The 26,926-nt window shown below is 52.1% G+C and overlaps 1 protein-coding gene across 6 annotated transcripts in view; it reads left to right on the forward strand.

Annotated features, from left to right (window-relative positions):
• Positions 1-26,926, forward strand: part of COL13A1 (collagen, type XIII, alpha 1) — a 162,938-nt gene that overhangs the window by 115,856 nt on the left and 20,156 nt on the right. For 2 of the 6 annotated variants that reach the window (XM_011991036.1, XM_011991037.1), the window contains 17 exons: positions 2,188-2,232; positions 3,133-3,165; positions 3,908-3,934; positions 6,734-6,787; positions 7,572-7,658; positions 8,622-8,675; positions 9,812-9,856; positions 10,667-10,735; positions 11,963-11,986; positions 13,850-13,912; positions 14,947-14,991; positions 15,299-15,451; positions 17,481-17,525; positions 20,260-20,301; positions 21,582-21,608; positions 22,462-22,542; positions 25,830-25,865. In XM_011991036.1, coding sequence (XP_011846426.1) covers positions 2,188-2,232; positions 3,133-3,165; positions 3,908-3,934; positions 6,734-6,787; positions 7,572-7,658; positions 8,622-8,675; positions 9,812-9,856; positions 10,667-10,735; positions 11,963-11,986; positions 13,850-13,912; positions 14,947-14,991; positions 15,299-15,451; positions 17,481-17,525; positions 20,260-20,301; positions 21,582-21,608; positions 22,462-22,542; positions 25,830-25,865 — 930 coding nt within the window. The remainder of the gene's footprint in view (positions 1-2,187; positions 2,233-3,132; positions 3,166-3,907; positions 3,935-6,733; positions 6,788-7,571; positions 7,659-8,621; positions 8,676-9,811; positions 9,857-10,666; positions 10,736-11,962; positions 11,987-13,849; positions 13,913-14,946; positions 14,992-15,298; positions 15,452-17,480; positions 17,526-20,259; positions 20,302-21,581; positions 21,609-22,461; positions 22,543-25,829; positions 25,866-26,926) is intronic. The other 4 variants (XM_011991039.1, XM_011991041.1, XM_011991038.1 and 1 more) reach the window with 3 other exon arrangements.

Here is a 26,926-nt window from a genome sequence, read left to right on the forward strand (position 1 = left end):
ACAAACTATCCAAAGCCCTAGGCTGCACGACCTTGGCAATCTTACCTGGCCTCTGTGAGCCGCGGTTAGCTTACCTGTGAAACGAGAATAACATCCACTCCCACATTGGAAGGGATTGTTGGAGGTGGAATAGAGGAAGGTTGTAAAGCTTTCCAGTCCAGGGCAGACACATGGCAGCTGCAGTAAGTGGCTGTGCCCTTCTCTCTCAGTCCCACAAGAAGGAAGTTAATGTCTAGGGCAGGCCTTGGGCTCTGGATTTTCAGCTGTGGTAACTTCCTGAGTTTAGCTCTGCCATCCCACCTGTGGTTCAGGGGTCACTGGTGGAGTCATGCTAAGAGAGGGCTCTGGCATTGGGAACTAAAGATTCTAGGCCTTTTGTAGAATTTAGAGACTTGGCCCAAAGAGGATAAAAGCGAAGCCATCTCAGGCAGACGTAAATTTGTGTGTGCAGATTACAAACGCTAAGTGGTCCCTGCCGCATTGAGGATGCAGCGCTGGGTAATAGGGGATAGCGAAAAGCTTCATAGAAGAGATAAAAGGGCCCCACTCCCATCAAACAGCCTCTTCAGGCTGAAAACAGGGCAGAGCCTCTCTCTACTCAGAGGCCCTCGGATCTGTGGCCCCTAGGGGTGCAGGAGTCAGTGTGCGAGGGCAGCGCAGCCCAGGGTGCTCAAGCACTGGCTGCTCTGTCAACCAAGAATCCAAATGATGCAGGGGTTTTCAGTTGAAGAAATGGCAGAAAGACATAACTGTGGAAACGGGTGGTGTTTTCAGGGACACAGAAACTAGTTGATGCACCCCATGATATCAGGTGATGAGGCTAGGAAGGAAGCGGGGATCAAAACGTCATGCTCAGGAACCTGGTCCTTTTCCTACTGTCAACAGCAGGCCAGGGATGTTTTAAGGCAGGGGTCTCGCTATCCAGCCTGTGTGTTAGGGAGCTTAACTGGACACTTGCATGGAAGACCCATCACCGAGGAAGAGGGTGGAAGTACTCTAGCCTTGGTAAGGAGAAGGAGGGACCAGGACCTCCTGTAAGATGGCAGGAAAGGGAGAGTGTGGACAGCTGAGAAGGAAGCCAGGGAACACCAGATCCCCTCTGCCTTTAAGCCTATGGGAACTGCAGCCTGGCCTGGCAGCCACAGCAGTCACACCCAATGGGGCAGCTGGGCCGGGAGCAGGATTGTCACACTCTGTGTTGCCCGTCCACAGTGCTGGCCTTCAGATGGAGGAAGTGGCAGCAGGCTGGCCGCAGTCACCTGTTGCTGGACACCATCCCAGGCCCCAGCTGGGGCTTCGTGCTCAGGCACTACATAGGATTCAACTGGAACCAGGCACTGCCCTCCCCCCATCCCCTGATGTAGCCAATGATAGTCCTGACTTACCTGCTCTTGGCCTCCCATTTGTCCCTGGCTGTCATCTCCAACTCCACCTCCTTGTGGTGTGTCGTTCATCCTGATCTCACCCTACTCTCACAGATTTGGCATTTTCCTGGGGAAGTAAAGATGTTGAACATAAAGGTAGGGTAGTGCCAAGATGGTAGAGCAGCCCTATGCTCTCCCAGAGAAGCAATAATGGACAGGTGACCCTACCTGTGCCTCCAGACGGGTAGGGTCAGAAATGGGTGTGGATAAATGGGCAGGGACACATGCCTTTGGGAAGAGTTAGACCCAGAGGACTTGGAAGGGAAAGGAACCCCAGATGAAAAGAGAAGAGAGCTCCTGTCTGGCTCAGCCAGAAGGTACCATCCTAGCAAAGCTGCTGGAGTGAAAACAAGGCAAGAAGTCCCAGGCAGGGACCAGAGGGAAGGTGTGCAGTAGGTAAGCGGCCAATGGGTGGCTCCTGCCCCTGGTCCTGTCCCACAGCCCAAGTTCCAGGTACAGCTCAACCACGGAGTGGTAGGTAGATCTTGGGCCAGTCGCTTCCCTTGCTGAACTTGCATTCCACTAAGTGAGCCTCTCTCTCTGGGGGCCTTTCCTGCTCTGTGACCTGTAACTTGGGCCCTCCTGCAAGTTCACATAGCTGAGGGCAGGGGCCCACACAGCTGCCACCAGCAGGGTCCTCAGAGCTCAACATGAGCGGGACAGCCATCCCAGCCTCCAGACAAGCCATTCTCACCAATGTCTTTGCAGGCTGACAGGCCCCGAGTCTGGTCCTCTCCTCATGCTTTCTCATTTCTTCCTCTAGGGAGAACGGGGCATGCCAGGGATGCCCGGCAAGCATGGAGCCAAGGTACCTCCCCCTTCCCCGCATCCCAAGCAGCCCCAAGGCCCCTCCCCCAGCGCCCATCCCTCTCTCCCCAGCTCCAGGGACACTCTGGAGTCCCAGTTCTTTGGGCCTCCTTCCGCCTGCCCTGGCTCTCCCAGCTGCAGCACTGTGGTCTCTCATCAGTGCGCCCTGATGTGGGCGGCCTCCTCCTGGGTATCTCTGGGTCATAAAAAGCCATTTCAGGTACCCCTAGCTCCACTGCAGTCCTAAGACCCAAGTGGAGAGTAGGGACCCCCAAAAATCACCTCCGCTTGAGATTTGCTAAGGGGCACTTTGGGCATCATATATCTCTCAAAGTAGGTGGCCTTGGGCTGATACGAAAACAGGGTTCACTCCAGCCACTCCCCAGTCTGTGAGGGCAGAGATGCGCAGAGCTGACTGTGAGGGTCATGTCAATCAGACACTGGGGACGACTGTCCTGGTGAAATCAGCCCCTTTACTTTGTCATCTACTCTGCCCCCCTCTCCCATGGCTTTCCATCCTCCTGCCCTCTCCCCTCCCATCTCCTCCTCCTTTCATAGTCCAATGAAGCTCCTCCTTCCACCCCAGGGACCCCCTCCCAGCCCCATCTAGTGCCCCACAGTCCCCACTGTGCCTCCTAGGAGAGGCCAGGTGGTTGGGAAGCCCAGGGAGCCCTGCAGACTAAGCTGCACAAAGCCCCTTCCTCAGGGTCCATTCTCATGGCATCAGCTCAGCACCCCCACCTCCCAGGCAGGGTTGGTGGTTGCGGGGTTGGGAGGAGTGAGCGGTCCTCCTTCCCATCGCACCATGGGGAGGCTGTCCACTGCACCGCCCCCCCACCCTCCGCCGCTGCCCTCTCGCTGAAGAATGTCTTCAAACCTTTTTTTTGTCTCTCTTTGCCAGGGCACTCCTGGAATTGCCGTGGCTGGGATGAAGGTCAGTGGACTTTTGCAACCAACACATCAGGGACAGGGTGGGAGAGATGTGAGCAGGCAGAGCTGGGTATCTTAGGCTCAGTGGGGTGGCTGGCAGACCAACGAGGGGGCATACGGGATTTGGAAACATTTTTCTCAAAGTAACATTTGTGCCAGGTGCATAACCTTGAGCCAGATGTGTAACTAAGCCTTGCAAGTAAATAGCGAAGGTTTCCTGCCTCAACTCACTAGCCTGCCAAGGCACCAAGGCAGCAGGAAGGCAGCCCAGATCTTTCCTTTATGCTCTGTAATTCAGTAGCTATATGCTTCCAAAGCTTCAGAGAGAGCAGGAGTTCATCTCCAGAACCCCCACCCTAACTGCCCATTTGGTTGGCAGGCAGATGCTAGGATAGCCTGGAAAAACAAGTGCTCAAATTCAATCTTCACAGCAGGTGCACTTCCAGGGGGCACCATGTCCAAACCAAATGCCCATTCCTTCCTCTTCTTCCTCCTGGGCTGTCTCACTCATGCTCCCACCTGCCACACCCCTCACCTGGGGAAGAATAGAACCTTCTAAGGGTCAGTAGCCTGATAGGCCTCCTTTGGCCTGGGACCTGATGCCTGAACAGAGAAGAGCCGGGGCTGGCCAGATGTTTCACTAATCCCACCCCGACTGCCCCCCACCCCACCTCCACCAACAGGTGCCTTGCTCATTTGTTTCTGCTTTTTCTGTGTCTCACATTTGTTTCTCTTTTTCCACACAGGGCGAGCCAGGGATCCCAGGAACCAAGGTACTGATACAGAGAGAATGTTCTGGGCTGCACAGAGCATTGGTCATGGGCAGAGGTGGGAGGGGCTGCTGCTGTTTTGCTCTTGGTCCCCCTGAGGCTGGCCTGGGGCTGGGGACCTGGCTGAGCAGAGAAGGGCCCACTGGTCAGGAGCACACTGCAAATGCCTCCCCCTCCCTGGGTCCTGGCCTAGCGGCAGCAGGCAGTCACTGTTGTCCCCTGCACCTACAGGGTTCTTCCCTCTTGTATGACAATGAGAGATGTGACAAGAAAAAAAAGTTGAGAAATACTAGGTTAGAAATATTACACAGGTTTCTTTGCTGCAGACCTTCTCAGAACCTTTAATTTGCTAAATGTGCATTGAGGAGCTCTCAAAAGGAAATATCTTATGTGGCATTTTCAAAATTTTTTTGACCAGAACACCCTTTTTTAAAGAGGAAGAGCTTAAGGGACAAGTATTCTGGAAATGCTGGTCAATGATCACTGCCCATCCTACCCCTCACTCCCTGCCCCATCTTCTTATCAGTGACTTTCTCTTCTTACCCCAAAGGGAGATCCAGGAGCAGAAGGGAAGCCGGGGCCCCCAGGTTTGCTGGGAAAGAGGGGGCAGAGGGTAGGATATCGTGTATTTGAGTGTGTGCCCCCTCGTCCTGGCCTCACCAGTCCGCTACTCCCTGGCCTTCCTCCGTGGCTGGTGTGTCGCCTGCAGCGTGCTGTTGGTGCATGTGTCCCAAGATGAGGGGAGTGGCAGGATGGCCTGGCCAAGCTTCAGAAACGACCTCAAGAGCACACCCACTCTCCTGGGCAGCCTTGATTACCCAGCAGAAAGCCCAGCAGAAGGAGGAACCTGCCTCCCTCCACCTCTGCTCCCCGAGGATCTCCATAGGTCAGGACCCACATCCTTTCCTTTTCCACCTGGCCTGCTTCTGAAGGACGCCCAGACTAAGCACATCTGCAGGAGCAGCCCAGGCAAGACAGGGCAGCGGGGACCCCCTCCCACTGCCAGGGCCTCTGCCTGGCCCTCCACAACCCCTCTTGGCCAGCCTCAGGCCACTTTACCATTCAGCTGCCACACCGGGGCAGGTGCCAAGGAGAAGACACCCAAAGACTTGGTGTGGTACCTTTTGTGGCTCCAGCTGGAATGAATGTTCATTGAGACATCTGACCAAATTATAAGCCCAGAGCCCTCAGCTCACATTATTACACATGAGAACTGCCTCTCCCCAGGGCCATGGGTAGCAAAGCTTCTTGTGCTGACCTGATACCCCAGCCCTGCTGGTGGGGTGCTCTTGGAAGCTCACCTGATATTGGACACTGCTATGCACTGCATATGTCCCTCCCAGACTCTTATGTTGAAGCCCTCACCTCCAGTGTGGCTGTATTTTGATAGGGCCTTGGCCTTGGGGAGGTCAGTAAGGTTAAATAAGACCATAAGGTTGAGGCCCTAATCCAATAGGATTGGTGACCCTAGAAGAAAGGGAAGAGAGAGAGAGAGCTTTGAGAGACCTTTCTCCCTCTCTGCCTTGTGAGAACACGGCAAGAAGGCCATCATCTTCAAGGCAGGAAGAGGGCTCTCACCAGAACCTGGCCATACTGGCACCCTGATCTCAGACTTCCAGCTTCTAGAACTGTAAGAAAATACATTTCTGCTGTCAAAGCCACTCAGACTTTGTTATAGCCACCTGAGCTGACCAAGACAGCTGCTCTGTGAAGCCTTTGTGTCCCAAAGGGCAGAGCAACTGGGAGACAGGGGCTCAAGCCGCCTCTGCCACTGACTTAGTAAGGGGTTGGCCACCAGTCACGTAACCTCCTGGGGCTTCCCCCGCCAAATCTGTGAAATGACAATGGGGTTCAGTATCTCTAAGGGGCTCTATGATTCATGTCTTGGGGGAAAAAGGAGTTCTTCTGTACTGGAAGAAGCTGAGTAGGTAAGTGTATTATTTTGCTAGGGCTGTGGTAACAAAGTACTACAGGCTGGGTGGCTGGAGCAGAAGAAATTCATTGTCCCACAGTTCTGGAAGCTGGAAGTCCAAAAGCAAGGTGTTAGCAGGGCAGGTTCCATCTGAGGGCCAAGGGGGTGAATCTGCTCCAGGCCTCTCTCCCGGCTTCTGGTGCTTGCTGGCAATCTTTGGCATTCCTTGGCTTATAGACGCATCACCCCAATCTCTGCCTCCATCTCCACATGGCATTTCCCTATGTGCATGTCTGTGCCCAAATTTCTCCCTTTTATAAGGACATCAGCACATTGGATAGGGGCTCACCCTACTCCAGTGGGACCTCATCCTAACTCATTACATTTGCGATGACCCTATGTCCAAATAAGATGAGCTAGTTATAGCTAGAGGCAGAGAGGGGGGTGTTAGAAAAGACAGGGGGCCCTTAGTTACTAAGCATTAAGAATCTGAAGAAGAGCAGAGTGGTGAAAAGGAATTGCTTGCCCAACCACCGGCGTTCTGAACTGCTCACCTCTCCCAGGAGACCCCCAGGATAGACTAGATGCTTCTGGCCTTTGTTATGATCTGTGGTCCGTGTGACTTCTCCCCAGCATGAATGACAAGGGCCCGGGTCACACGGGAATAAGGAAAGCAGTCATGCAGATGTCACCAATGCGAAGTGGCCCATGGAAGTAGCCAGCCGGGATGGGGGCCAGGAGGAAGTGGAGCCCTTCGGAAAGCCAGCCAGGGGCAGAAGCAGGGAGGCAGGAGCAAGGGAAGGCAAGGCCCTAAGCTGTGGGGCTGGTGGCTTCCCAAACCTGCTGCAGAGGCAGTTCCTAACCCCCCCACTGTCTGCATCTCCCTGCAGGGTGAGAAGGGGGCTGAAGGCTCCCCTGGGCTTCCTGGCCTCCTGGGGCAGAAGGTAGGTGTTACTCTGAATGAGGGTTCAGGTCCTTCGTCACCCACATCCCACACCCGGCCCTGCACATCCACATGGGCCCCAGCATTGGATGTGTCTGTCTCCCAGACTGCAGGAAAGGCAGCTGGAACACAGACAGATTCTGTTTGTTAGGGGAGAGGGGCCATAGGCAGGCCCTGATTGGCAAAAATAAAATGTCTAAATGTAAAGAATTCGGTAGCGATGACCTGGTCAGATTTCTTTGTACCAGCTCTGCAAATGCATCCCACAGTTCATGAGCTCTGTAAGATATTTAATTTAAAAATTAAAAAAAAAAAAAAAGATGAGGCCAAAATAAGTTAGGGGAGGTGTGCATAATCAGATGGGCTCCTGGAGAGTCGCAGTGCTCCTCAGCCTGTTAGAGGCTAGAGCACCCTGCAGTGATAGGGTCTGCAAAGCCTTATTTAATGCTGCATTGCTTAACATAGTTTGGCCACCAATAACAATGTTATTCCCCATTTTGAATATTCTCAACCCACTGAGCAGTGTTCCGTGGAATACGCTTTGAGAAACACTGCTCCAGACCCAGTTTTGAAGGGTCCCTTGTATCAGCTCTAAACCTGTTGCCCTTCAGTACACACTTCCAATCTCTCTTCAAATCCCACGGCTGGATCAGACCAGTCTGGGGTTCTGAAGGCCCCTGGTCGGTCCCCAGACATCCTGGGGCCCACGCTCCATAGTGTCCCTCCAGTGCTCAGCCTAGACCTTCCTCCACACCAGGGACGCTAACTCCACCTTCCACCCTCAGGGAGAGAAAGGCGATGCTGGCAACTCCATTGGAGGAGGCAGAGGGGAACCTGGCCCTCCAGGGCTCCCTGGACCCCCAGGGCCAAAGGTGAGTGTTCCCTGGAATCAGTGTCGGGGAGGCATTTACCTAGGGACTTTGTCTTCAGCCGGTTCTCCGGGACTCTACATCCCGGACATCCCACCTTCTCTAGCCTTCCCCTGCTCCAGATGTGTGGTTTTCCCCATGGATTCCAAAAAGGTCATTTGGACCCAGCTCCTGCTTCCAAGCAGATAACAGTTGGACCTTTCAGAGGAGATGTCTTCCCTGGGGCAGATGGATAGTCCCAGTGACTCAGATGACTCTGATGTAACTGAGTCAGGGCGCAATGGCTGCAGGACCTCAATGGCTATGCTGTAACTGAGTGAGGGACCGATGGCTTCAGGGCCTCAGGACAGCCAAGAGGCCCCCCACCTTGGCTCTGAGTAGGTTGCAGGTCAACTATCAGCTGGGCCCCACCTGGTACCAGCACATCTGGTAGGTGGCAGCAGTGGAGGCAGCTGCAAATGGAAACTGCCCTCACTTTCCTTTTGCTGCTTGAAAAGTGCAGTGGTAAGATTTGGGTTTCCCAAAGCAGATGCCTCCTGTGTTGCTTGGTTTACTTTAGCAGCCCTGAGAAATGAAGGGGATCTCTTTCTTAGCTCAGAAGGAAAGCGTGAATTACTCTACATGACCTGGGGCAATACACTCATTCATTCCGCCCGCATCCACCTGCCACGGGCTGGGCTCTGCGTGGGCCTAGGAGGGCCTGGCAGGGCAGAGTGGACACCAGTAAAGGGTACAGAATGCAGGGGAGGAAAGCAGGGGTGGGCTTCCAGAGGAAGCAAGACCTAGGCTGGGCCCAAGGGTGGGTAGGAGTCAGGGAGGTGGAACAGTGGGAGGTGCTGAAGCCATCGGGGAAAGAGAGGCCCAAAGGCAACACCCAGGGCATGAGCGGCAAGACCATCTTTTCCCCCAGAAGCAGCTGTCCAGGTGCCCAGCATGCCCTCATCCCAACTCTCTCCTCTTCCCCAGGGAGAAGCGGGTGTCGATGGCCAGGTCGGCCCCCCAGGGCGGCAAGGAGACAAGGTACAGAGACCCTCACATCCCAGAGCTGCAAGATGAGGGTCAGCTTGGGAGGTCAAGAATCGTCCCAGCCAGCCCTCAGGGTATCCCTCAGGGCCCAAGGCTGACTGGCCATGACCCCTGGCTTCCCTATTTCCTGGTTGGCTTGGGCTTTAGAGAGCCATCCACTGAGACAGCAGTCATGCAAAAGCCAGTCTAGGATGGGACGCTTGACCGGGGAGTGACACAAAGCTTCCCAAGCCACTGGTAAATGAGGGGCTCTTGCTTCTCTCCAGCTACTCCCTATGAAAGGCTGCTGCGTCCCTCATGAGTTCACAGTGGCTAAAGTGCTGTGGCAGTGGAGGAGAAAGACAGCGGGTTACCCAGAGGCAGCAGTGGCTCCACGTCCCATGAGCAGGGTCATCAGGAGTCACACCAAAGGGTTCTTGTTTCCTTTATTTTTACTTTCCATCTTGGTTTTTTCAATTGTCTTTCATTATCCCAGAAAAATTGAAACTGCGCTTGGTTTTTCACAAGTTACACCGCTTTTTCATCTATTCCCCACGGCTCTGTCCTGTTTGCAACAGGAACAAATCCTTCTACCTGCCCACTCTGGGAGGTGGGTGCTCATACACCCATGTCCTCCTGAGACCCTCCTGGCCCTCCACGTTTCACTCGGCATTCCGGGTCTTTCACGAGCAGAGTGGGCAGCAAAAGAACCGTTTGGGCTCTCGATGGCAACTGACACCCAGATAATTGGCAAAAAGTTGCTGAGCCCTGGATACCTGAGCAGAATAGAATTAAAGAGAAGCAAATGTCCCTGTTCCCACGGAGGCAACTGACTCAGGGGACTGGGGAAAAGATGCGAGAGAGACAAAGGGGAGTCACTAACAATGAACACAGAACAGAAAGAATGCCACTGAGTCTGAAGTGGGAGGAGCTCAGACCCAGAACTCAGAACCGAGTCCCAGAGGGACTCAGAGGGACAGAGGAGTGTGGGTGGGTGCTCCCTGGATGTTTCCTGAAAGGGCGGAACCTGCACTTCTATGAACTAAGAACTAAGAGGAGCCTCCTGGCCCTTATTACATGGCCCATCTAGGGACATCAGGCTCTCTGTACCAACTTCATCCCCACTTCGCTCCAATTTTGTCATGCAACAGGGGGAGCCTGGAGCAGCTGGAGAACAGGGACCAGCTGGCCCCAAGGTACGTGCCTCTCTCACCTGGAGTCACAGTGTGAAGCAGCTGGTAAATCAAAAAGCATCTGAGACAGGTCTCAATTAATATTTAGAAGTTTATTTTGCCAAGGTTAAGGGCACATGCCCAAGAGACATGTCTGTGCCTTTTGCCAAAGATGATTTTGAGGGCTTCGATATTTAAAGGGGAAAAGCAGGCTGGAGGGGAAAGAGGAAGGGTATGGTAATTCGCACATCGCAAGGAAAAAGGAGCAAGTAGCAGAATAGTTGATTATGTATTAGTCTCACGCTCAGTAAATCGGCACTTTACGTAAGCTAAGGTGAACGTGGAGCAGCTACCTGTGGGGATATTGAACCTTTTATCTGTAGCTCTCTGCTTCGGAACAAAAGGAAAGGCAGCTTCTTGCATGACTCAGCTTTCAGCTTAACTTTTTTTTTCTTTTGGCCGAGTGAACTGGGGTCCCAAGTTTTTATCTTCCTTTCACAGGCTTGACCTTGGGGTCTTGACAGGGAAGGAGGGGAAGAGCATTCTGGCCCTCAGGTGGGAGGTCTAACTCGCAGGACAGGTGGACCCAACCTTCCCAGTTCGGCCTAGCCCAGACTTCTCACATGGAGTCCTCCATTTGTTCTGCAATCCCCGAGCATCCTCTGAGAGTGTTCGGAATCCCCAGGGCCCCGCTGGCTGTTCTGGGTCCACGTGTGTGCAGACAGGTGCAGCCAGTGTGGGCGGATAGAGAGCAGGCCACAGTCGCTCTCCAGGCCCTCTTCGTCCAGGCCCTCCTGGTCCAGGCCCTGGGTTGAGATCTCATTTGCCTTCTAGGGCTCCAAGGGAGAACCAGGGAAAGGAGAGATGGTGGATTACAATGGAAACATCAATGAGGCTCTCCAGGTGAGCAGGGTCCAGCCCAGAGGCCAGGATCCTCATGGACCTCAGGGCTCTGCACCATGCCCTGATCAGGGGGCCCTTCCACACAGCTGAGTAGGGGCCCTGCCCTCAGGCCCTCAGGCCCTTAGGCAGCGCTTCCAGGAGAGCTGCTTCCTCACTTTCTCTCCTTCGACCTCCCGCTGTGTAGCTTCCTGGCAAATGGCCCCATTACTGGCATCCAGGTGGCCGGGTTGTCTGTCTGGGCCCAGCTGGCCAGTTATCCTGCCTCTGGGCCCCTGAGTGCCACAGTGGAATTATCCTGGCACCCCACAAGGTATGGCCCATCCAGGGTACTGGGGCCCCATTTCTTTAACGTATGCATAACCCCCTTTCACACAGCAGAAAATCTTCCTGGAACGCATCTCCTTTCATGTCAGTTTAATCCTGTTTCCAGTTCATGAGCTCCCGCTCCCCACCCTTTAAAGCAGGGTTTCTCGGCCTTGGCACTGTTGACATTTGGGGCTGGAGAATCTTTGTGGTGGGGGGAGAGGCGGTCCTGTGTGTTGTAGGATGTGCAGCAGCGTCCCCAGTCTCTATCTGCTAGATGCCAGTAGCACCCCAGCCTCAGCTGTGATAACCAAACTATGTCTCCAGACATGACCAATTATCCCTTGGGGGAAGAAATTGCCCCTGCTCAAGAACCACTTCTTCAAAGGAGTCTGTGTCCATGTGTGACTCCATTTACAAGGTGTAAAATCCTCTTTTAAAGCCAAAAGTCATCTCTCTGATCTGTTTTTTGAGTGGTTCCATATTTTGCTATCCTGTGCCTATTTAAAGGGAGGTGCATGGCAACTTTGAAATCTGGGTCCTGGGAGAAGAGGAAAGAACACGGGAGGGTCCTCAGATGGTGACTAGAAAGAATAAGAGGTGGTGCTTCCTTCCCTTTCAGTAAAGTGAAGTAGAGGTTGCAGTCCATTCAGGGTGTGCCTGAGTCCATTGTAGGACAGCCTTAGAGTATAATCATGCTTAGGAGATGCTGCATATTCTCTGTCCAGTGATTACAAACCTCATCGAGAGGTGGGGGTGGGGGTGGTGTGAGTCTGGGGACCATGGAGCCCACCTGCGAGGGTCCCCCTCCACCCATGCTCCTTTGAGGGGCCCAGATCCCCTGTTTCCATGACTGTGCAGTGAGAACCTTCCAGTTGGCTCTTGGTTTGCTCTTCAACTGATTGCCTGGTGTTGGTTTTTTAGGAGATCCGGACACTGGCCTTGATGGTAAGTCTTGTTCCTCCTGGCTTTCCTTGGGCACTGGGCTGGGGGCTGGGGACGGCAGCCTGGAAGCAAGGACTTGATTTCTTCCCTCCAGAAAGAAGGCCCTGGGCTGCAGATTAGGGTTGACCCAACAGGGCTGGGGCAGACGATGATCTGAGCTGGAGGTGATGGGTCAGGACTGGTAGGTGGGCCTCAAGGGTTGCCCATGCCCTGGGTCATGGCTGTCCTCCATGTAGAGGCTCTTCACCAATACAGCTGTGCTCTCTGGTGACAATACAAATGCTGGATTCTATTTACAGCTATGTCAAGGAAATAGCAGTACTGAGGAGGATGTTTCTAATGTTTCTCTTTTTTCCCAACTTTTAGCTAATTAAATCCATTACCCTGAAAAACTAGCAGCAACCTCCCACATATCCCCCTTTCCTAGAAATCAGTTTCATTATCTGCACTTGGAAAACCAGGGAATTTCAAGCCTGGGTTTTGTACAGGTGCCTACTGGTGACAGGCTATTGGTAAATATTTGTAGTTAAAATGACTACCACCAACTTTAACTTCTAAGGTAGAGGACGGGAGGAGAAATCATGTGGTTCTCTGACTACTGAAATTTCAATTCACCTAATATTTTTTCATGGCTATGAGCCACAGAACACACTTAGGGATGGCACAAACTCAAAATCAAACACCACTTCTCTGACGTCCCAATCCCAGAAATTGCTATCAATGACGTGGTTCTGGAATCAATGAGTTTCATTTGGAGACATTAACATATATTATTTGGCAGGGCACAGTGGCTTATGCCTGTAATCCCAGCACTTTGGGATGCTGAGGTGGGCAGATCACTTAAGGTCAGGAGTTCAAGACCAGCCTGGCCAAGATGGTGAAACCCTGTCTTTACTAAAAATACAAAAATCAGCCAGGCATGGTGGCAGGTGCCTATAATCCCAGCTACTCAGTAGGCTGAGGCACAAGAATCCCATGAACCCGGGAGGTGGAGGTTGCAGTGAGTCGAGATGGCACCACTGCACTCCAGCCTGGGTGACAGAGTGAGACTCTGTCTTAATAATAATAATAATAATAATAATAATAATGTGAAATAGCTATTGGAAATAAAACTTTTCCAGAAACTTTTTTTTTCTTTTAAAATCAACCTTGAAGTGTAACTTAACACATAATAAAAGGTACTCATTTTAGGTGTAGAGTTTGATGAATTTTGATAAGTACATATACCCAGGTATCCACCACCCAATCACTCTAGAAAATTTCTTCATGTACCTTGAGAGTCACTCCCAGCCCCAGGCCGCCACTGCTCTGCTGTCACTTCTGTCACTGTAGATTAGATGTGTCTTTTGCCTCTTCTAGAGTTTCACGTAAATGGAATCACACAGCATCTGTGTCTGGTTGCTTTTGCTCAGCAAAATGTGTTTGAGATGCACTCTCACCATCAGCACTTGGTTCTTTTTCCCTGCTGAGTAGTATTTCATTGTATGGACATACTACGCATTCCCCTGTTGATGGGCATTTGGGTTGTTTCCTGGAGACGTTTTTAAGTCATTATTGGGGAAGGTCAGACTTAGCTTCTTGGAACCCAAAGGGTCGCCAGAGGTGCCCTAGAGAGAAGGAGGAGAGGGTATTGGACGTGGCTCTCCAAACCCCACCTCCACTTCAACCCAGTCACACTTGGTGCTTATATGTTTTGCATTTTGGGTTCCCCATGTTATTTTCTTTGCAAACAAATGTGCTTCTATCACTGGAGAAAGGTTTGAAAACAACTTATCTCTATAAGCCAGCCTCCACATACAGCCCTCGGGAGACAGGCTACCCTCCTCAGTGGGACAGTTCTCCATGTGTCTTTCCTTTCTTTCCTAGGGGCCTCCTGGTCTTCCTGGGCAAATTGGCCCACCTGGAGCTCCAGGGATTCCAGGCCAGAAGGTAAATCTTGTCTTGACAAAGGGGGTGAAGACCTTGCAAGGGCAGCGACCCCAGGGCTTCCCCTCCTCCTGTGACCCTCTCATCTTCCCAGCACCACCGCCATACCCTCCTGCTGCTCCAAAGCACCAAGGGCCCCACCCACCCACCTCCCAGCCGCTGTCGCTCTTCTGTCCTCCCCTTGCCATCTGCTTGGGCTCCTGTAATTCACAGAGCTTTCTGATGCGGTGGGGTCTGGGTCTAGACACACCCCTGCCCTTGCCCCACCCAGACCCACAGCAGGAATGAGGACCCCATCAGGGACCTCCGCATTTGAGCCCCTCCCCAATCCTCCCACCTCAGTCCCTGCCCTTGCTTTCCTTTTACACTCCACCCACCTGTGTTTTTCTCAGAAGGTCTGCCCCTCTGTCTCCCACTCATGATGTCCTCTCCCCTGCAAGTCTCTTTCCCTCTTCCCTTTCTTTCAAAGCCCTTCTCATCTTTCAAGCCCAATTCAAAGACCACCTCCTCTTTGACGCCTCCCCTGATCTGTCAGGCAGAATTCCCTGCCCTTTCCTCTGGGTAGGACCTACATCTTTTTGCCACCTCCCTTAACTCCCTACCTGACCCAAAGAAGGGGCTCGGCTTGTGTGAAGATGAAAGGAGCACCCTGTGGAGCAGCCAGGGCAGGGGTTCTGCATTCAGGGAAGACAGGAAGGCAAGAATCCTTCTGCAAGGGAGCTAAGGGCACCTAGGGCTCTCAGAGGTAGCAGTGGGAGGTTGTGGCTAAAACATGGACATGGAGCCAGAGTGTCCAGACTGGGATCCTGGCTCCCCAGTTCACTGACTGTGGGCCTCAGGCACACAACTCTGTGCTTTGGAATCTTGTCTACTGAAGAGCGGCTGCAAGTGCATACCTCCCAGCAACACAGTGAGAATTACATGAGCAAACTCTATGGGAAAGTGTGGAGAGGGATGCCGGGTGCACTAAGCAATGTGTAACTGATGGCTGCTATGGTCTCTGCCCTGAGAGTCACCTTTAGTTGTTCTGGCTACAGGGGGAGATTGGACTGCCAGGCCCTCCAGGACACGATGGGGAGAAGGTATGAACAGACATCCTCCAATCAAACCTCTGAAGACAGTCTTGGCCCTGGGGGCAGGAGGCAGGGCAGGATGGCGCTAGAACGGGCCCTGGTGTGAGCCCAGTGGGCAAGGGGAGATGGGGAGGGGCAGGGAGAGGGACCCACCCTGCAAGCCCCAGGAGGAGCCAGGCAGACCCAGGCTGGGCTCTCTCTGCCTGCCCCAGTCAAGCATCAACGAGCCAAGGCCTTTGGACTTTTCTGTTCTCTCTCCCTCTCTTCTCTTTTCTCCATTAATGTGTCTAAGAAGCGTTGTTGGTATTTTCTAAAGGGACCTCGCGGTAAACCAGGAGACATGGGCCCTCCTGGTCCCCAAGGCCCCCCAGGAAAGGATGGACCTCCAGGAATGAAAGGAGAAAACGGGCACCCAGGGAGCCCAGGAGAAAAGGGAGAGAAAGGAGAGACAGGACAAGCAGGCTCACCGGTGAGTGGCACGGCTGGCTGCCCTTCCGTGCATACGCCACTCCCAAGCATGATGCGAGCTTCTTTGCACTTTGCATGGTGCCAGCTGCTGCCTGGGCTAGAAACCTGGGGCCAGGACTTAGGGGTGGGGGATTCACTCAGCTTCCCCTCAAGTCACTCACTTTATGAAGGCCAATTTCCCGACTCAGGAGACCTAAGTCCTGCTCTGTCAGCTGTATCCTTGGGAAAGCCACTGAGCCTTGCAGAGCCTCCGTCTCCTCATCTCTAAAATGGCGATAACAATGTCTTCCCTGGATACCTCACTGGATTGCTGGGAAGGAGATGAAGTCATGGTTTAGAGTTGCCTCTTTGGAAAGTGTACAGAAGCCCTATACCCAGGAGAGGCTGCATGTACAGAAACGGGGCCTTCGCCCAGTCCACTAGGCTGCCAACTTGACTTGGGAGCCTTCTCTGGGTCTCAGGGGTTTCCATCTGTGAAACGGGTGCCATCCTAGGCACCTACCCTTGAAGCAAGGGAGCCACATCTTGTGCATGCCACAGTTGGTCACACTCAGCAAGACCACCTTGAGCTCCACTAACAGAAATCGTTGTCATTTTGTAGGGTCTAGACAGCCCAGCTGGGGAGAGAAGGAGAACCTGGTGGCCACAGCAGACCGGAGTGGCAGGATTGCCTAGTCCAGCTGGGCTTCTGAGGTTTACAGTGAGGCCAGGGGCTGGGTGGCGAGGTTGTCTGCAGGCAGCCACAGACGAGGGTCCTCCCTGCGGCCACCAGCCTAGCGGGCGCCTGGCACTGTGATCAGGCTGCCCTAACCCCAAGCCTGCCTACCCAGCCTGGGAGCAGGCAGAGGGGGTCCTCTTAACAAGTAGCTACCGCGTTTGAGTGTAAACAGGAGTTGCAACTTCCTCGGCTCACAGTATGATGGCCTCTAGAAGCACCAACCTAGTTTGAAGGTGCTAGAAGCTTGGTCTCAGAACTCTCCTCTAGGAAGTGGAAAGAGCCTCAGAGGTCAACCAGTCCCAAGTCTGACCCAGTACAGGACTCCTCACTCAGCTGGCACAGGCAGGCAGCTCACTGCCTCCAGACCTGTCCACTGCGCCATGGGGCAGCCCCAGGATGGAGGGAGCATTCCTGGATATGATGTGGAAGCTCCCTCGTCAGCCTCCCCCGGGTGACACCTCAGAGCCTCTGGAGCCATATTTATTATCTATTGCTGCGTAACTGATCACTGCAAAGGTAGCGGCCTAAGACAATACACATGTATTGGCACATAGTTTCTGTGGGTCAAGAGTTCAGGCACATCCTAGTTGGGTCCCCTGCCCGTGGTCTCATGCGGCTGCAATTAATGTGTCAGCCAACTGCATTCTCATCTGGAGCTAGGGATCCCCTTCCAAGCTCACTGGTATTGGCAGAATCCAGTTCCTTGCTGGAACAGAACTCAGCTCCTAGAGGCCACCTACAGTTCCTGCCACCTGCGCCCCCGCCCTCCCCACCCCCTGCACAGTAGACAGTTCACATTATAGCCACTGGCATCTTCAAGGCCAAGGCCAGCAGTAGGGTCTCCCTAGTGTCTAGTGCTGGCAAGACAGAGCTGTGTGCATGTGTGTTTGTGTGTTCATGTAACATATTTGTAACATAATCTTAACATATGTTATATGTCACCATCTGTATGGCATGTATGTTATAATCTGCAACGTAATCATAGAAGTGAGGTTCCATCACCTTTGCCATGTGCCTTACTCCATGGCTAAGAAAAAAGTCACAGGTCACCCTAAGGCCTGTCCGCTGCACAGTCCATAGAGAGTATCAGCCTCTTCTTCCTGTACTAGAGCCTCAGATTCTTCAAGACCGTGATGACAGTCCCTGCCCAGTCTTCTGTCCTGCAGGCTGACACCTCCACATCCTCCACAGTGTTCCTTGCTGACCCCTAGACTAGTCGCATCCCAGTCTAGTTTGTCACGGATGTGAGGGTACGTCTGTCCCAGCCTTTCCCAAGGGCTGGCATTCATGCAGTGGTGTTCTGTGCCCACAGGGAGAGAAAGGAGAAGCCGGGGAGAAGGGCGATCTAGGAGCAGAGGTACATGAGAGATAATCTGATAGAGACCCATCAAAGGACAGTCTCTGCAGAATGCACAGTGTTTCTATGCTTTAGAATAAAGCTTGCAACTGCCTGACGTTTACGTTTACTGAGCACCACCGTGGGTCAGGCACTGAGCCTCTGGACTGCTCCAGTCTTCTCAAACCACATCTCTCAGCAACCTTCACAGAGCACCTCCTGTGCTTCCGTCCTGGTGCTAGAGTCTGGAGATATGAAAGTAAACAGAACTTGCCAGGCACAGTGGCTCATGCCTGTAATCCCAGCAATTTGGGGGGCCGAGACGGGCGAATCATTTGAGTTCAGGAGTTCGAGACCAGCCTGGCCAACACGGTGAAACCCCGTCTCTCCTAAAAATACAAAATTAGCCAGGAGTGGTGGCAGGCGCCTGTAATCCCAGCTATTTGGGAGGCTGAGGCAGGAGAATCACTTGAACCCAGGAGGCAGAGGTTGCAGTGAGCCAGGATTGCACCACTGCACTCCAGCCTGGGCAACAGAGTGAGACTCTGCCTCAAAACAAAACAAAAACAAAACAAAACAAAAAAAGGAAGAAAATAAACAGATCCGTCCCTTCACCGTTCATAGTACCCCATAATGGGCACTAGCATGGGAGCAACTTAGGGAATCAGGCAAGCATCCACAAAGACGTGCTATTTGGGCAGAGTCTTGATGGCTTTGTAGGAGTTTGCCACAAAGTTTCAGAGGTAGGCTTTCCAGATAGAGGCATTATTCTTTCGAGAAGTGAGATGGTGAAAGGAGGAGAAGACAGAACAACTGAGTGATAAGTAGTCAGGATGGAGGCAAGGTTTTCAAAAGACAGCGGAAAATCAGGCATATTTGTAGACTCAGGGGCAAGAACCAGGAAAGCAACAGAGATCAAGGATGTGTGAGAGACGGGATGTTTGGTGGCAGGGTCTGGGCAACCCAAATAGCACCTCAGACCCATGGGAGGGACCACCAAGCCTTCTTAGTCCCCATCAGGGTGGGTTCACCTTGCCAAGCCCCATCTGAATGTAGTGAAACAGACCTGATTGTACAAGGTGCATGGTACTTGTTTCAAAATGGAGAGCCTCCTAAAGAAATGATCGTAATTCAGGAAAAGCATTATACGCCCACTGTCCCTCCCGGAAGTATTTAAAATAAACATTGGAAACAGCCTAAATTTCTATCAAGAAGGAAAGGATTAAATAACTTATGGTAATAATACTAATAGTAGTAATAGTCACCACGTCTGAGTGCTTTCCTCGTGCCAAGCACTGCACTAAGCCCTGGGTATGTAACAACTCATTTTCACTACGCTCAATGAATAGCATAGCACTATTACCAGGAAGCTGGTGGGGAACGTATAAAAAATGGAAAAATCAGTTTCACATTAAGTGAAAAAGAGTAGAAAACCAAATTATATATATATATATGAAATCATAAGCATATACATATATGTATATACAATTATATGCTTATTATATATAAATATCAAAAGTATACACACATATTCAAGCACATCTGATATATCAAGAAAGTGTTTAAATTTTTGAAACCTTTTTATTGTTTTTAAAATTACCACACAGGCAAAATTTACTTCAGGAATATGTCCAGTTCTGTGAATGTTAATGCATGTAGATATTTGTATAATCAATACCATGATTAGGATACATAAACCACTTATTTATAATAAGAATTAAAATGGTAAACTTTTATTAAAAATGAGAAACTTTTTTTAAGAAGGCAGAGTTTCCAAAGATTGTGTTCCCTGCAAGGAGACTGTGATGGAGCGACAAAGTCCACAGGTCCAGGAAACAATAGGGACCTCCTTTCTGCCCAGTGTAGGGGTGCCCTCTGTCGTGGCCTGGCACAGGAGTCACTCCCCTGGCCATGCTCCAGGGAATTCTGCCCATGGGAAGACAAGGCACCTGAGGAGAGCCCCGAAGCCGAGGCGGGGTGAGAAGCTCAGAAGGACCCAGCAATGGCTGCCTGTGGACAAAAGGATGTCTGTGTTCATCAGAGACAGAAGCTGCAATGGGCACCACCCTCCATAGAGGAGATAGCCCTGAGCTCCTCCATCTTCACTGTCCAGTCAGAATCTCCTCTACCACAATCTGCATCTGCTCTCAAGGGAAACAGAGACCAGCAGTCCCCATCCTGTCTGTAACAAACCTTGGGGACTTGAGGAGCAATCTTTAGGAACAGCTCAGTCTCCCCACATTCCAGATAACCAATCTCTGCTCCTCTAAGCCAAGGGTCTCAAACTCAAATGTCTACAAGGGCCAGGCATGCAAAAAAATGACTGCAAGAGCTCTTGGTCAAAGACAATAGGGAGTGGTGGGGACTGGAGTAAACTGAAGATGTCATGCCCCACCTAGAGGGGAAAACTCTTATTCCACTCCAGGCAATTGTTGCCATGCATGAGCAAGAACCTAGTGCTGCTAGATCTTCTGGTGTTTTTCTTTCTTTTTTTCTTCCAAGAAAAATCAAGAAGAATAGATCTTTGGGGACATTACCTGGAAATTTTTTTTCAACATTGAGCAGGCCACTGGGCTGCTAAGAGTTTTTGACGTGTTCTGGGCCTTTTCCGGGGGATACTGTGCTGGGCAGTCACTAGCTGACCTCCAGTGGGCAACCATGTCCTCCTCTGGCCTTGCAGTCTCCAGCTGGGCCCTAGGCCCTGTCAGGAGGGAGGGCCACTTCAAGTGTAACAGGGCTCCCCTTTGGCTTTTAGGTTCCTGGGCCACCAGGGCCAGAGGGGCCTCCCGGACCTCCGGTAAGTTTAAAGGGCTTGTCAGTGGCCAGTCCACTAATGTCCCTCCTCCATGGCAGTCACTGGGCTCAACCTGATCCTTAGTCACTATCACCTCTTCCTCCCAGGGAGGGATTTCCTAGTCTACAAACCCCCCTCCCCTGTCCTTTTCCCTCTCATGTTAAACAGCACCATCCTGGGGGCACCACATTGCTTTGTTTCCTGGAAATAGCTGACTGGTAGGGCAGCCCCAGGATCCCTTGTCCATAAGCTCTGCCCAACATTTACCTCACCCTTTGCCACCAAACGTCTGCTTCTCTCAATCCTCACTTGAAAGTGACCCATCGGTCTGGCACAGTGGCTCATGCCTGTGATACCAATCTGGCACTCTGGGAGGCTGAGGCAGGTGGATCACTTGAGTCCAGAAATTTGAGACCAGCCTGGGCAATATAGTGAAACGCTGTCTCTACTAAAAATACAAAAAATTAGCTGAGTGTGGTGTCACGCATCTGTAATCCCAGTTACTCAGGAGGCTAAGGTGGGAGAATCACCTGGGCCCCGGAGGTCAAGGCTGCAGTGAGCCACGTTTGCACCAGTGCACTCCAACCTGGGCAACCAGAGTGAGACCCTGTCTCACAAAAAGAAAGAAAGAGAGGAAGGAGGGAAGGAGAGAGGGAGGGATGGAGGGAAGGAAGGAAGGAAGGAAGGAAGGAAGGAAGGAAGGAAGGAAGGAAGGGAGGAAAGAAAGAAAGAGACCCAGCCCCACTGGATTGACTTTCCTTGGCTACAGAAATATAACCACTGGACCCCTGTGCATTGCCCCTAGAGGGTCCCCAAGCACCCTGAAGCAACAGATGCTGGTCCATGCCTCTGTGTGGTTAGTGGTCTCCAAGGCACTGGTGTCCTCTGTTGTGGATGGTAGAAGTAGCAGTAGGAATAATGATAGTAGCCAATGTTTATTGAAACTTACTGGATGCCAGACACTGTTCCAAGCACTTTGCATGTATTAATTTAATGTTTGCTGTGTTACCTCTGCATCTTTCTTTCATGAGACTCTGGGTCAACCACGAGGACCACAGAGAAATTTTCTGTGAGCCCTGGCTGGAAAAGACTGGCTCAGACTATTCCCTAGGAAGCCCCAAGCATGACCTCCACTTAGCATTTCCTTCTACCTCTCATGGGCAGGGACCCCAAACCACACTCTGCACCCAAAATCCTTGCTCCTCTGTGTTCCATTTGTGGACAAGGCAGTTGTGTTAACTAGAGATGCAGTTCTAATGCACCTTGTTTTATTCCAAATGCAGGGGCTCCAAGGTGTTCCTGGACCAAAGGTAAGGAGAAGTCACATGACAGGCGCTATGTCAGTGCTAGTAGAAAAGAGGGAAAATGCACCCGAGACCAGCTGACCCTTCTTCCTAGAAGGCATTATGTGACACTCCAGCCAAGGGGGTCCAGTCAGGGCAGGGGGAAGTCCTAGGTTCCCTTTAGCATCCATCATGGACACCTGGCATGCTTTGGCTTCAGAAGCTTCCCATCCATCATCCCACAAAGTGACAGGTTAGATTCTTAGCCAATGGTTAAAATCCTTTTCCTATCAAACCTGCCCCAGCCCCTTCACTTATGCTGAGTAGAGGTGGGAGAGAGACAGCAACATAGGGTGGGACCCCTCCCCGGGTCAAGCTTGGGGGAACTCTGCACTGGGCTCTCCTGGCCTCCCCTCAAGCATTTCAAATGGATGAGGGGGCTGGAGGCTGTTGGTGTGACAATGGCCCTTTCCTCGTGCCCCAGTATTCAAGAGACTTTGGAGCAGTTTGTTCTCCCGACTAGGCTGTGGGCCTCAGGGCTCTGGGGGTAGCATCTCAGGCAACTGAGCAAATCTCTCTAAGGTTCCCGCTTTCCTGCCATGCAGTTGGGCACCTGTGCCAAGGCCTGACCTGTGGGTTTATCCCCCCACCACCTAGTCCTTTTCTCTGTGGGGCTCTCAAAGCTCCCACAGGATACATGGGCTACTCATTGAGGCGGGAGTAGGCTAAGAATTCAGGGATTCTTGGTATCCTCAGCCCCCCACCCCTGACTCCTCCCTCCTCTACAAATGCCACCCCAGTCTCCAGGACCCCAGAATGTAAGAATGAATTGTCTGAGACATGTCCTTGTGTGATCTCATCCCCTCTCCCTTTCCTCCAGGGGGAAGCAGGACTAGATGGAGCAAAAGGAGAGAAAGGCGTCCAGGGAGAAAAAGGAGACCGTGGTCCCCTGGGACTACCCGTAAGTACCTTGGACCCAGCAAGACTGGTGGGTTTGACGGGCCAGGGGTGTGGGCTGGAACCGGGAGACAGCCACTGGAAAGCTAAGTTTCTAGAGTCTGAGCATGCAGAGCTCCACATGCTTTGGTTTTCCCACCTGGGCAAGACCACAGGCTCTGATTCTCTTCCTCCTCTGGGCCCAGGCCCCACCTTGGTGCTGGGGAAAGGTAATGCTGAAGAAGACAGGCTCCCCTACCCCAAGGGGCACTGAGCTGGTAGGGAAGCTTCAGGCCCTGCTTGAGCCTGGTTCAGAAGCAATCAAAGCCTGCTGCTTTTATGGGAACCAAGCTTGGAGGGTTTGGAAGTAGTAGGACAAGGAGATAGTCTCCATTACAGTCATTTTCCCAGAGGGACCCCAAGAGAACTGCTTTCCCCTCCTAAGCACTGGTCATGGCCGAAAGGCACAGACAAAGTCAGACTTTGTGGTCCCAGCAGGCCAAGGCCATTCATCTCCTGGGTTCCTGGAGATCTCTGATATCAGCCTGCCCAGAGCCAGAGGCCTCAGGTCAGAGGTGGGCAACTGCTCGAAGGTGTTCACATGTCATGATACGGGGCTGGGCTGGTTAGGGCTGATGGCCTCTTCACTGCCTCACCAGTGTACAGGTGAGCGCATCCCACCACCCTCCCTGGAGCCGGGGCTCCATGCCCCCTAACCCTCCCCTGAGGCTGGCATTCTTCTGGCATTCTTCCAAGAGCTGGAAGGGATGTTAGCAATCCATCTCATCATTTCACTGATGGTCCCAGAGAAGAAAGTGGGTCACTGGGGGTCACATACAAAGTTGGTGGCCAAGCCAGAGGCTGCTCTGAGGCCATGGCCTTGCAAAGCAACTCCTTCCAACCACTCAGGCTTCCTCTGTCCTGGGCTCAAGGCCAGTTCCCACCCCAGGTAGCCATAACGAGCAGAGAAACAATGGAAAGCCCAGTTACCCCCACTTGGCAGAGCTTGAAGGCCTGGTTAATACAATCACAGCAACCAAACAGCAAATGCAGAAGGTATAATTATACCCTCATGAATGCATTCGAGGTAGGAATATTTAAGAAGCCAATTTGCTTGACAGACTACAGAAAACTGATGACTTTAGCAGGCATTTTCCCATGTCTTACGCTGTGTCTGGAATGATTAAGTGCTCTTTACTATTAAAGAGCCTCCTGCCCCACTCAACCACACCTCTCCTTATCCACATTCACAGCCCCGACGCCCTTGATGAACACTGGAGAATTCAGTCAGGGGTTGAAATGCAAAAGGCATGGAGACCAAGCAAGTAATATTAATATAAACAAGGAAAGTGCCAGATGAAAGACAAAGTACCTACTCTATCATTAATTTTCTCACTTTTGATAAAGGCATGGGTACAAAGAAGTATTTTTTTTTTTTTTTAGTTTAAGTAAACAACAGAACAAGCATATTCATACAAGACAACTAACACAAACCTGAGGGAGACACTAGGGAATGGAGGGGATTGTGGTACACTAGAGACCGTTTATCCCTTTTTAAGGGGAACCGTCCCTTCTCAGCTCAGCTGACTATTGCCTTGGAGGAAGGCGGAGCTGGTATTTCTGGATCTTCCTATTTTTCAAAGGAAGCTAAACATCTGGTGTTTTATGTGAAATCTTTCCATTTTCTAACATTAGATCAAAATTATTTGCAACACTGCAGACCATACAAAATATGTCAGTGGCCCACATATGCCCTGAAAGCCTCCAATTTGTGCCTTCTGCTCCAGACCTACAAGACAACTGAGTTTTAATGCTGCATTTTTTTAAAGTACATGGATATGTAGCTACCACTCTGTTTCCAGGTTTCACCTGAATGTTTTATTCCACGTAGTAGCAGCTTGCTTCTCCAGGCATATCCTGGAGTGTTCCCCCATTTGCCCTGCAGAAGCAGTTCTCAATGCTGGCTGCACACTGGAATCCCCTGAGAGCTTTTCAAACTTACCATCACCCCGGGCTTCGCTCTTGGAGATTTTGAATTGGATCGGGCTGGGATGGGGTGGGACCCAGGCATGTTTTACTTAACATTGCCCCCAAGAGATTCTAATGTGCTGCCAGGGCTGAGAACCACAGCTCTCTAGCCCAGTGAGTCAAGGTCGGTCCCAGAATCGTGTGGTCCTAAATGTGAGAAGAGTCCCTGCAGAGTCCTTCTACCCAACACCTTTTCCATGAAGAAGCAGCTCGTTGCCTCCCTCTTCTAGGGACTTCCTTTTCATTTGAAATTCTGAGGCTGAGGCTCAGTTGGAAGCAGTTTTCAAGCACTCAGTCCTTACTGGGCCAGAGTATTGCCGCTGCCTTCTCCCTGACTTGTCACATTGAAATCATTAGAAAAGGGTCCCTGGGTTTTCCTGGGTGGGTTTCAGAGGCAGCTTCATAACCCAGGGTTGGAACAGGAGCGCCCCCCACCCCCTGCACCACCACCAACCATGTGTTTCACCGGACAAGAGCGAGCGAGGGTGCTGATAGCGGGTTGGTCTCATAGCTTCCCACCTGCTGCCCATTTGCTCCGGGAAATACATGGCCTTAGACCTCTGTCCCAGTCCGCTGCCTCCAAAGCCTTTGCCTACACAAGAGCCCTTATGTCGGAGCATATGAATAGATCGAGTTTGGGTTGAGCGTCTCAGATTGTAAAGTGCCAGCGAAATGTCAAGTGTCATTTGTAATATCATCTAAGAGCCAACTCATTTCCCCAGGCTGAAGGATAAGCAGACGAACTCCTACCCAGATTTCACAACTGGGTGCTGTCACCCAGGGTTGAGACCCTCAGGGGCACCACAGCATGGCCTGATCCAAACAGGAATGCAAAGAGGATGGGAGAGCCGTCCTCACCTGGGGCCCCTCCCCAGTGAAACCTGTCCTGGGAAGGGTGCACAGCTCTGATTCCAAGACATCTCTCCAAGCATTCCTTTCTGTATCCCTTTCCCCGTAACACTGAAGGGAGAGGGGTTCCTGAGAGGGAAAAAAGGGAGAAAGGAGAGGCGGGAGTGGGAGGAGCAGGTGGCCATCCGCGCCGACCTCCACCCAGCCTGCTCAGCAGCTGGCCACTGCATTCAGTGTCTCCATGTTTTCGTTGGTTTCCATGTGAATACCATCCCCTGTCCTCCCAAGCTTATTTCTCCAGTTGTGTTTGATTACCAGCATTTATGTCTGTCCAGAGTCACTGCTTTACTCACCTCTTCCCTCCCCATTGTTCCCTTTTTCTCCCTCCCAATCCTCTCTTCCCCTTCTTTTGGTCAAACTGTGCCCTTCGTCCAGGGAGCTTCAGGTTTGGACGGCAGGCCTGGGCCACCGGTGAGTGTCACTTCTCCATCACCCCTCACCCCACCCCACTCCACACCTGGCCTGTGATCCCTTTTGTCTGTCCCACTGTGACCTCATTTTCCCAGTGAATCATACCTTGTCCCACCTCCAACACCAGAAAGGTGCCATCGATGCTCTGAAGGGCCTTTTCCGACCTCTTGACCAAATATGGCTGGCCTTCATCTGAATGCCCCAGTCCACAGAATACACCCAGGGACCTCAAACCTGCCAGGTGTGGGGTAGGAGGCCACTCCAGCAGCACCGCTCCTGATTCCAAAGGAATGCTGAGTCCAGCCTGGGTGCCCAGCCCTGGAGGTTTGAGCCATGGCCTCTCCCCACCAAACACACCAGTGTCTGTGTGTGCCCGTCATGCTGTGTTGTCTTCATGCTGTGAGCTCTGTCCATCTCCTGTCTTCCCACGAGGGCCTCCTAGTTTTGTGCAGCCACCAGTCTGGTATTTGTGGGGTAGGACCGCTTTGAAGGCTGAGGACAGAAGTAGCCTGTAGGAGCACAGAAGCCAGGCCCAGCTCTGTGTCTTATGCACATTCTGACCACTTTGCACTGCCTATGACACCACAGCCGCCCTGCAACCCAACAAGGTGGTTCATTACAGAGCAAGTGAGGCACACTTGGGTCCTCTCTTCCTCCATTCTTTCTGATTCCAGAAAACAGGCATCATTTACTCTTGACCAGAAAGCACCTGGCCCTTCTGCTTATGACTAACAACTGAAGGATCGGAGGAAACATCCCTCCTGTCCACCTTCAGGTCCCTCCCCTGAGCGCCCTCTGAGGTCAACCTTCGCAGGGTGTTGAGCTCACTCGCCCTCAAGTCTCGAGTCCCTGCTCGGGCACCATCACGAGAGCTCTGTGTACCCAGCCGCTTGCTTCCAGCCAGGGAGATCTTGCTCTGTCCTACAGAGGGCTTTCAAGGCCATGTCTGCCCATGGCCTGCATGCAGTTGTAGTTAGCTGGCTAGAGCCACCCTCAGGGGAGGCGAGACCTTGCCAGGGTTCGTGTGTGGAGCGTAGGGGATGCGCTGAAGCACAGGCTCA

Source organism: Mandrillus leucophaeus, unplaced genomic scaffold (genome assembly GCF_000951045.1).
Source record: "Mandrillus leucophaeus isolate KB7577 unplaced genomic scaffold, Mleu.le_1.0 Scaffold39, whole genome shotgun sequence".
NCBI classification, from domain to species: domain Eukaryota; kingdom Metazoa; phylum Chordata; class Mammalia; order Primates; family Cercopithecidae; genus Mandrillus; species Mandrillus leucophaeus.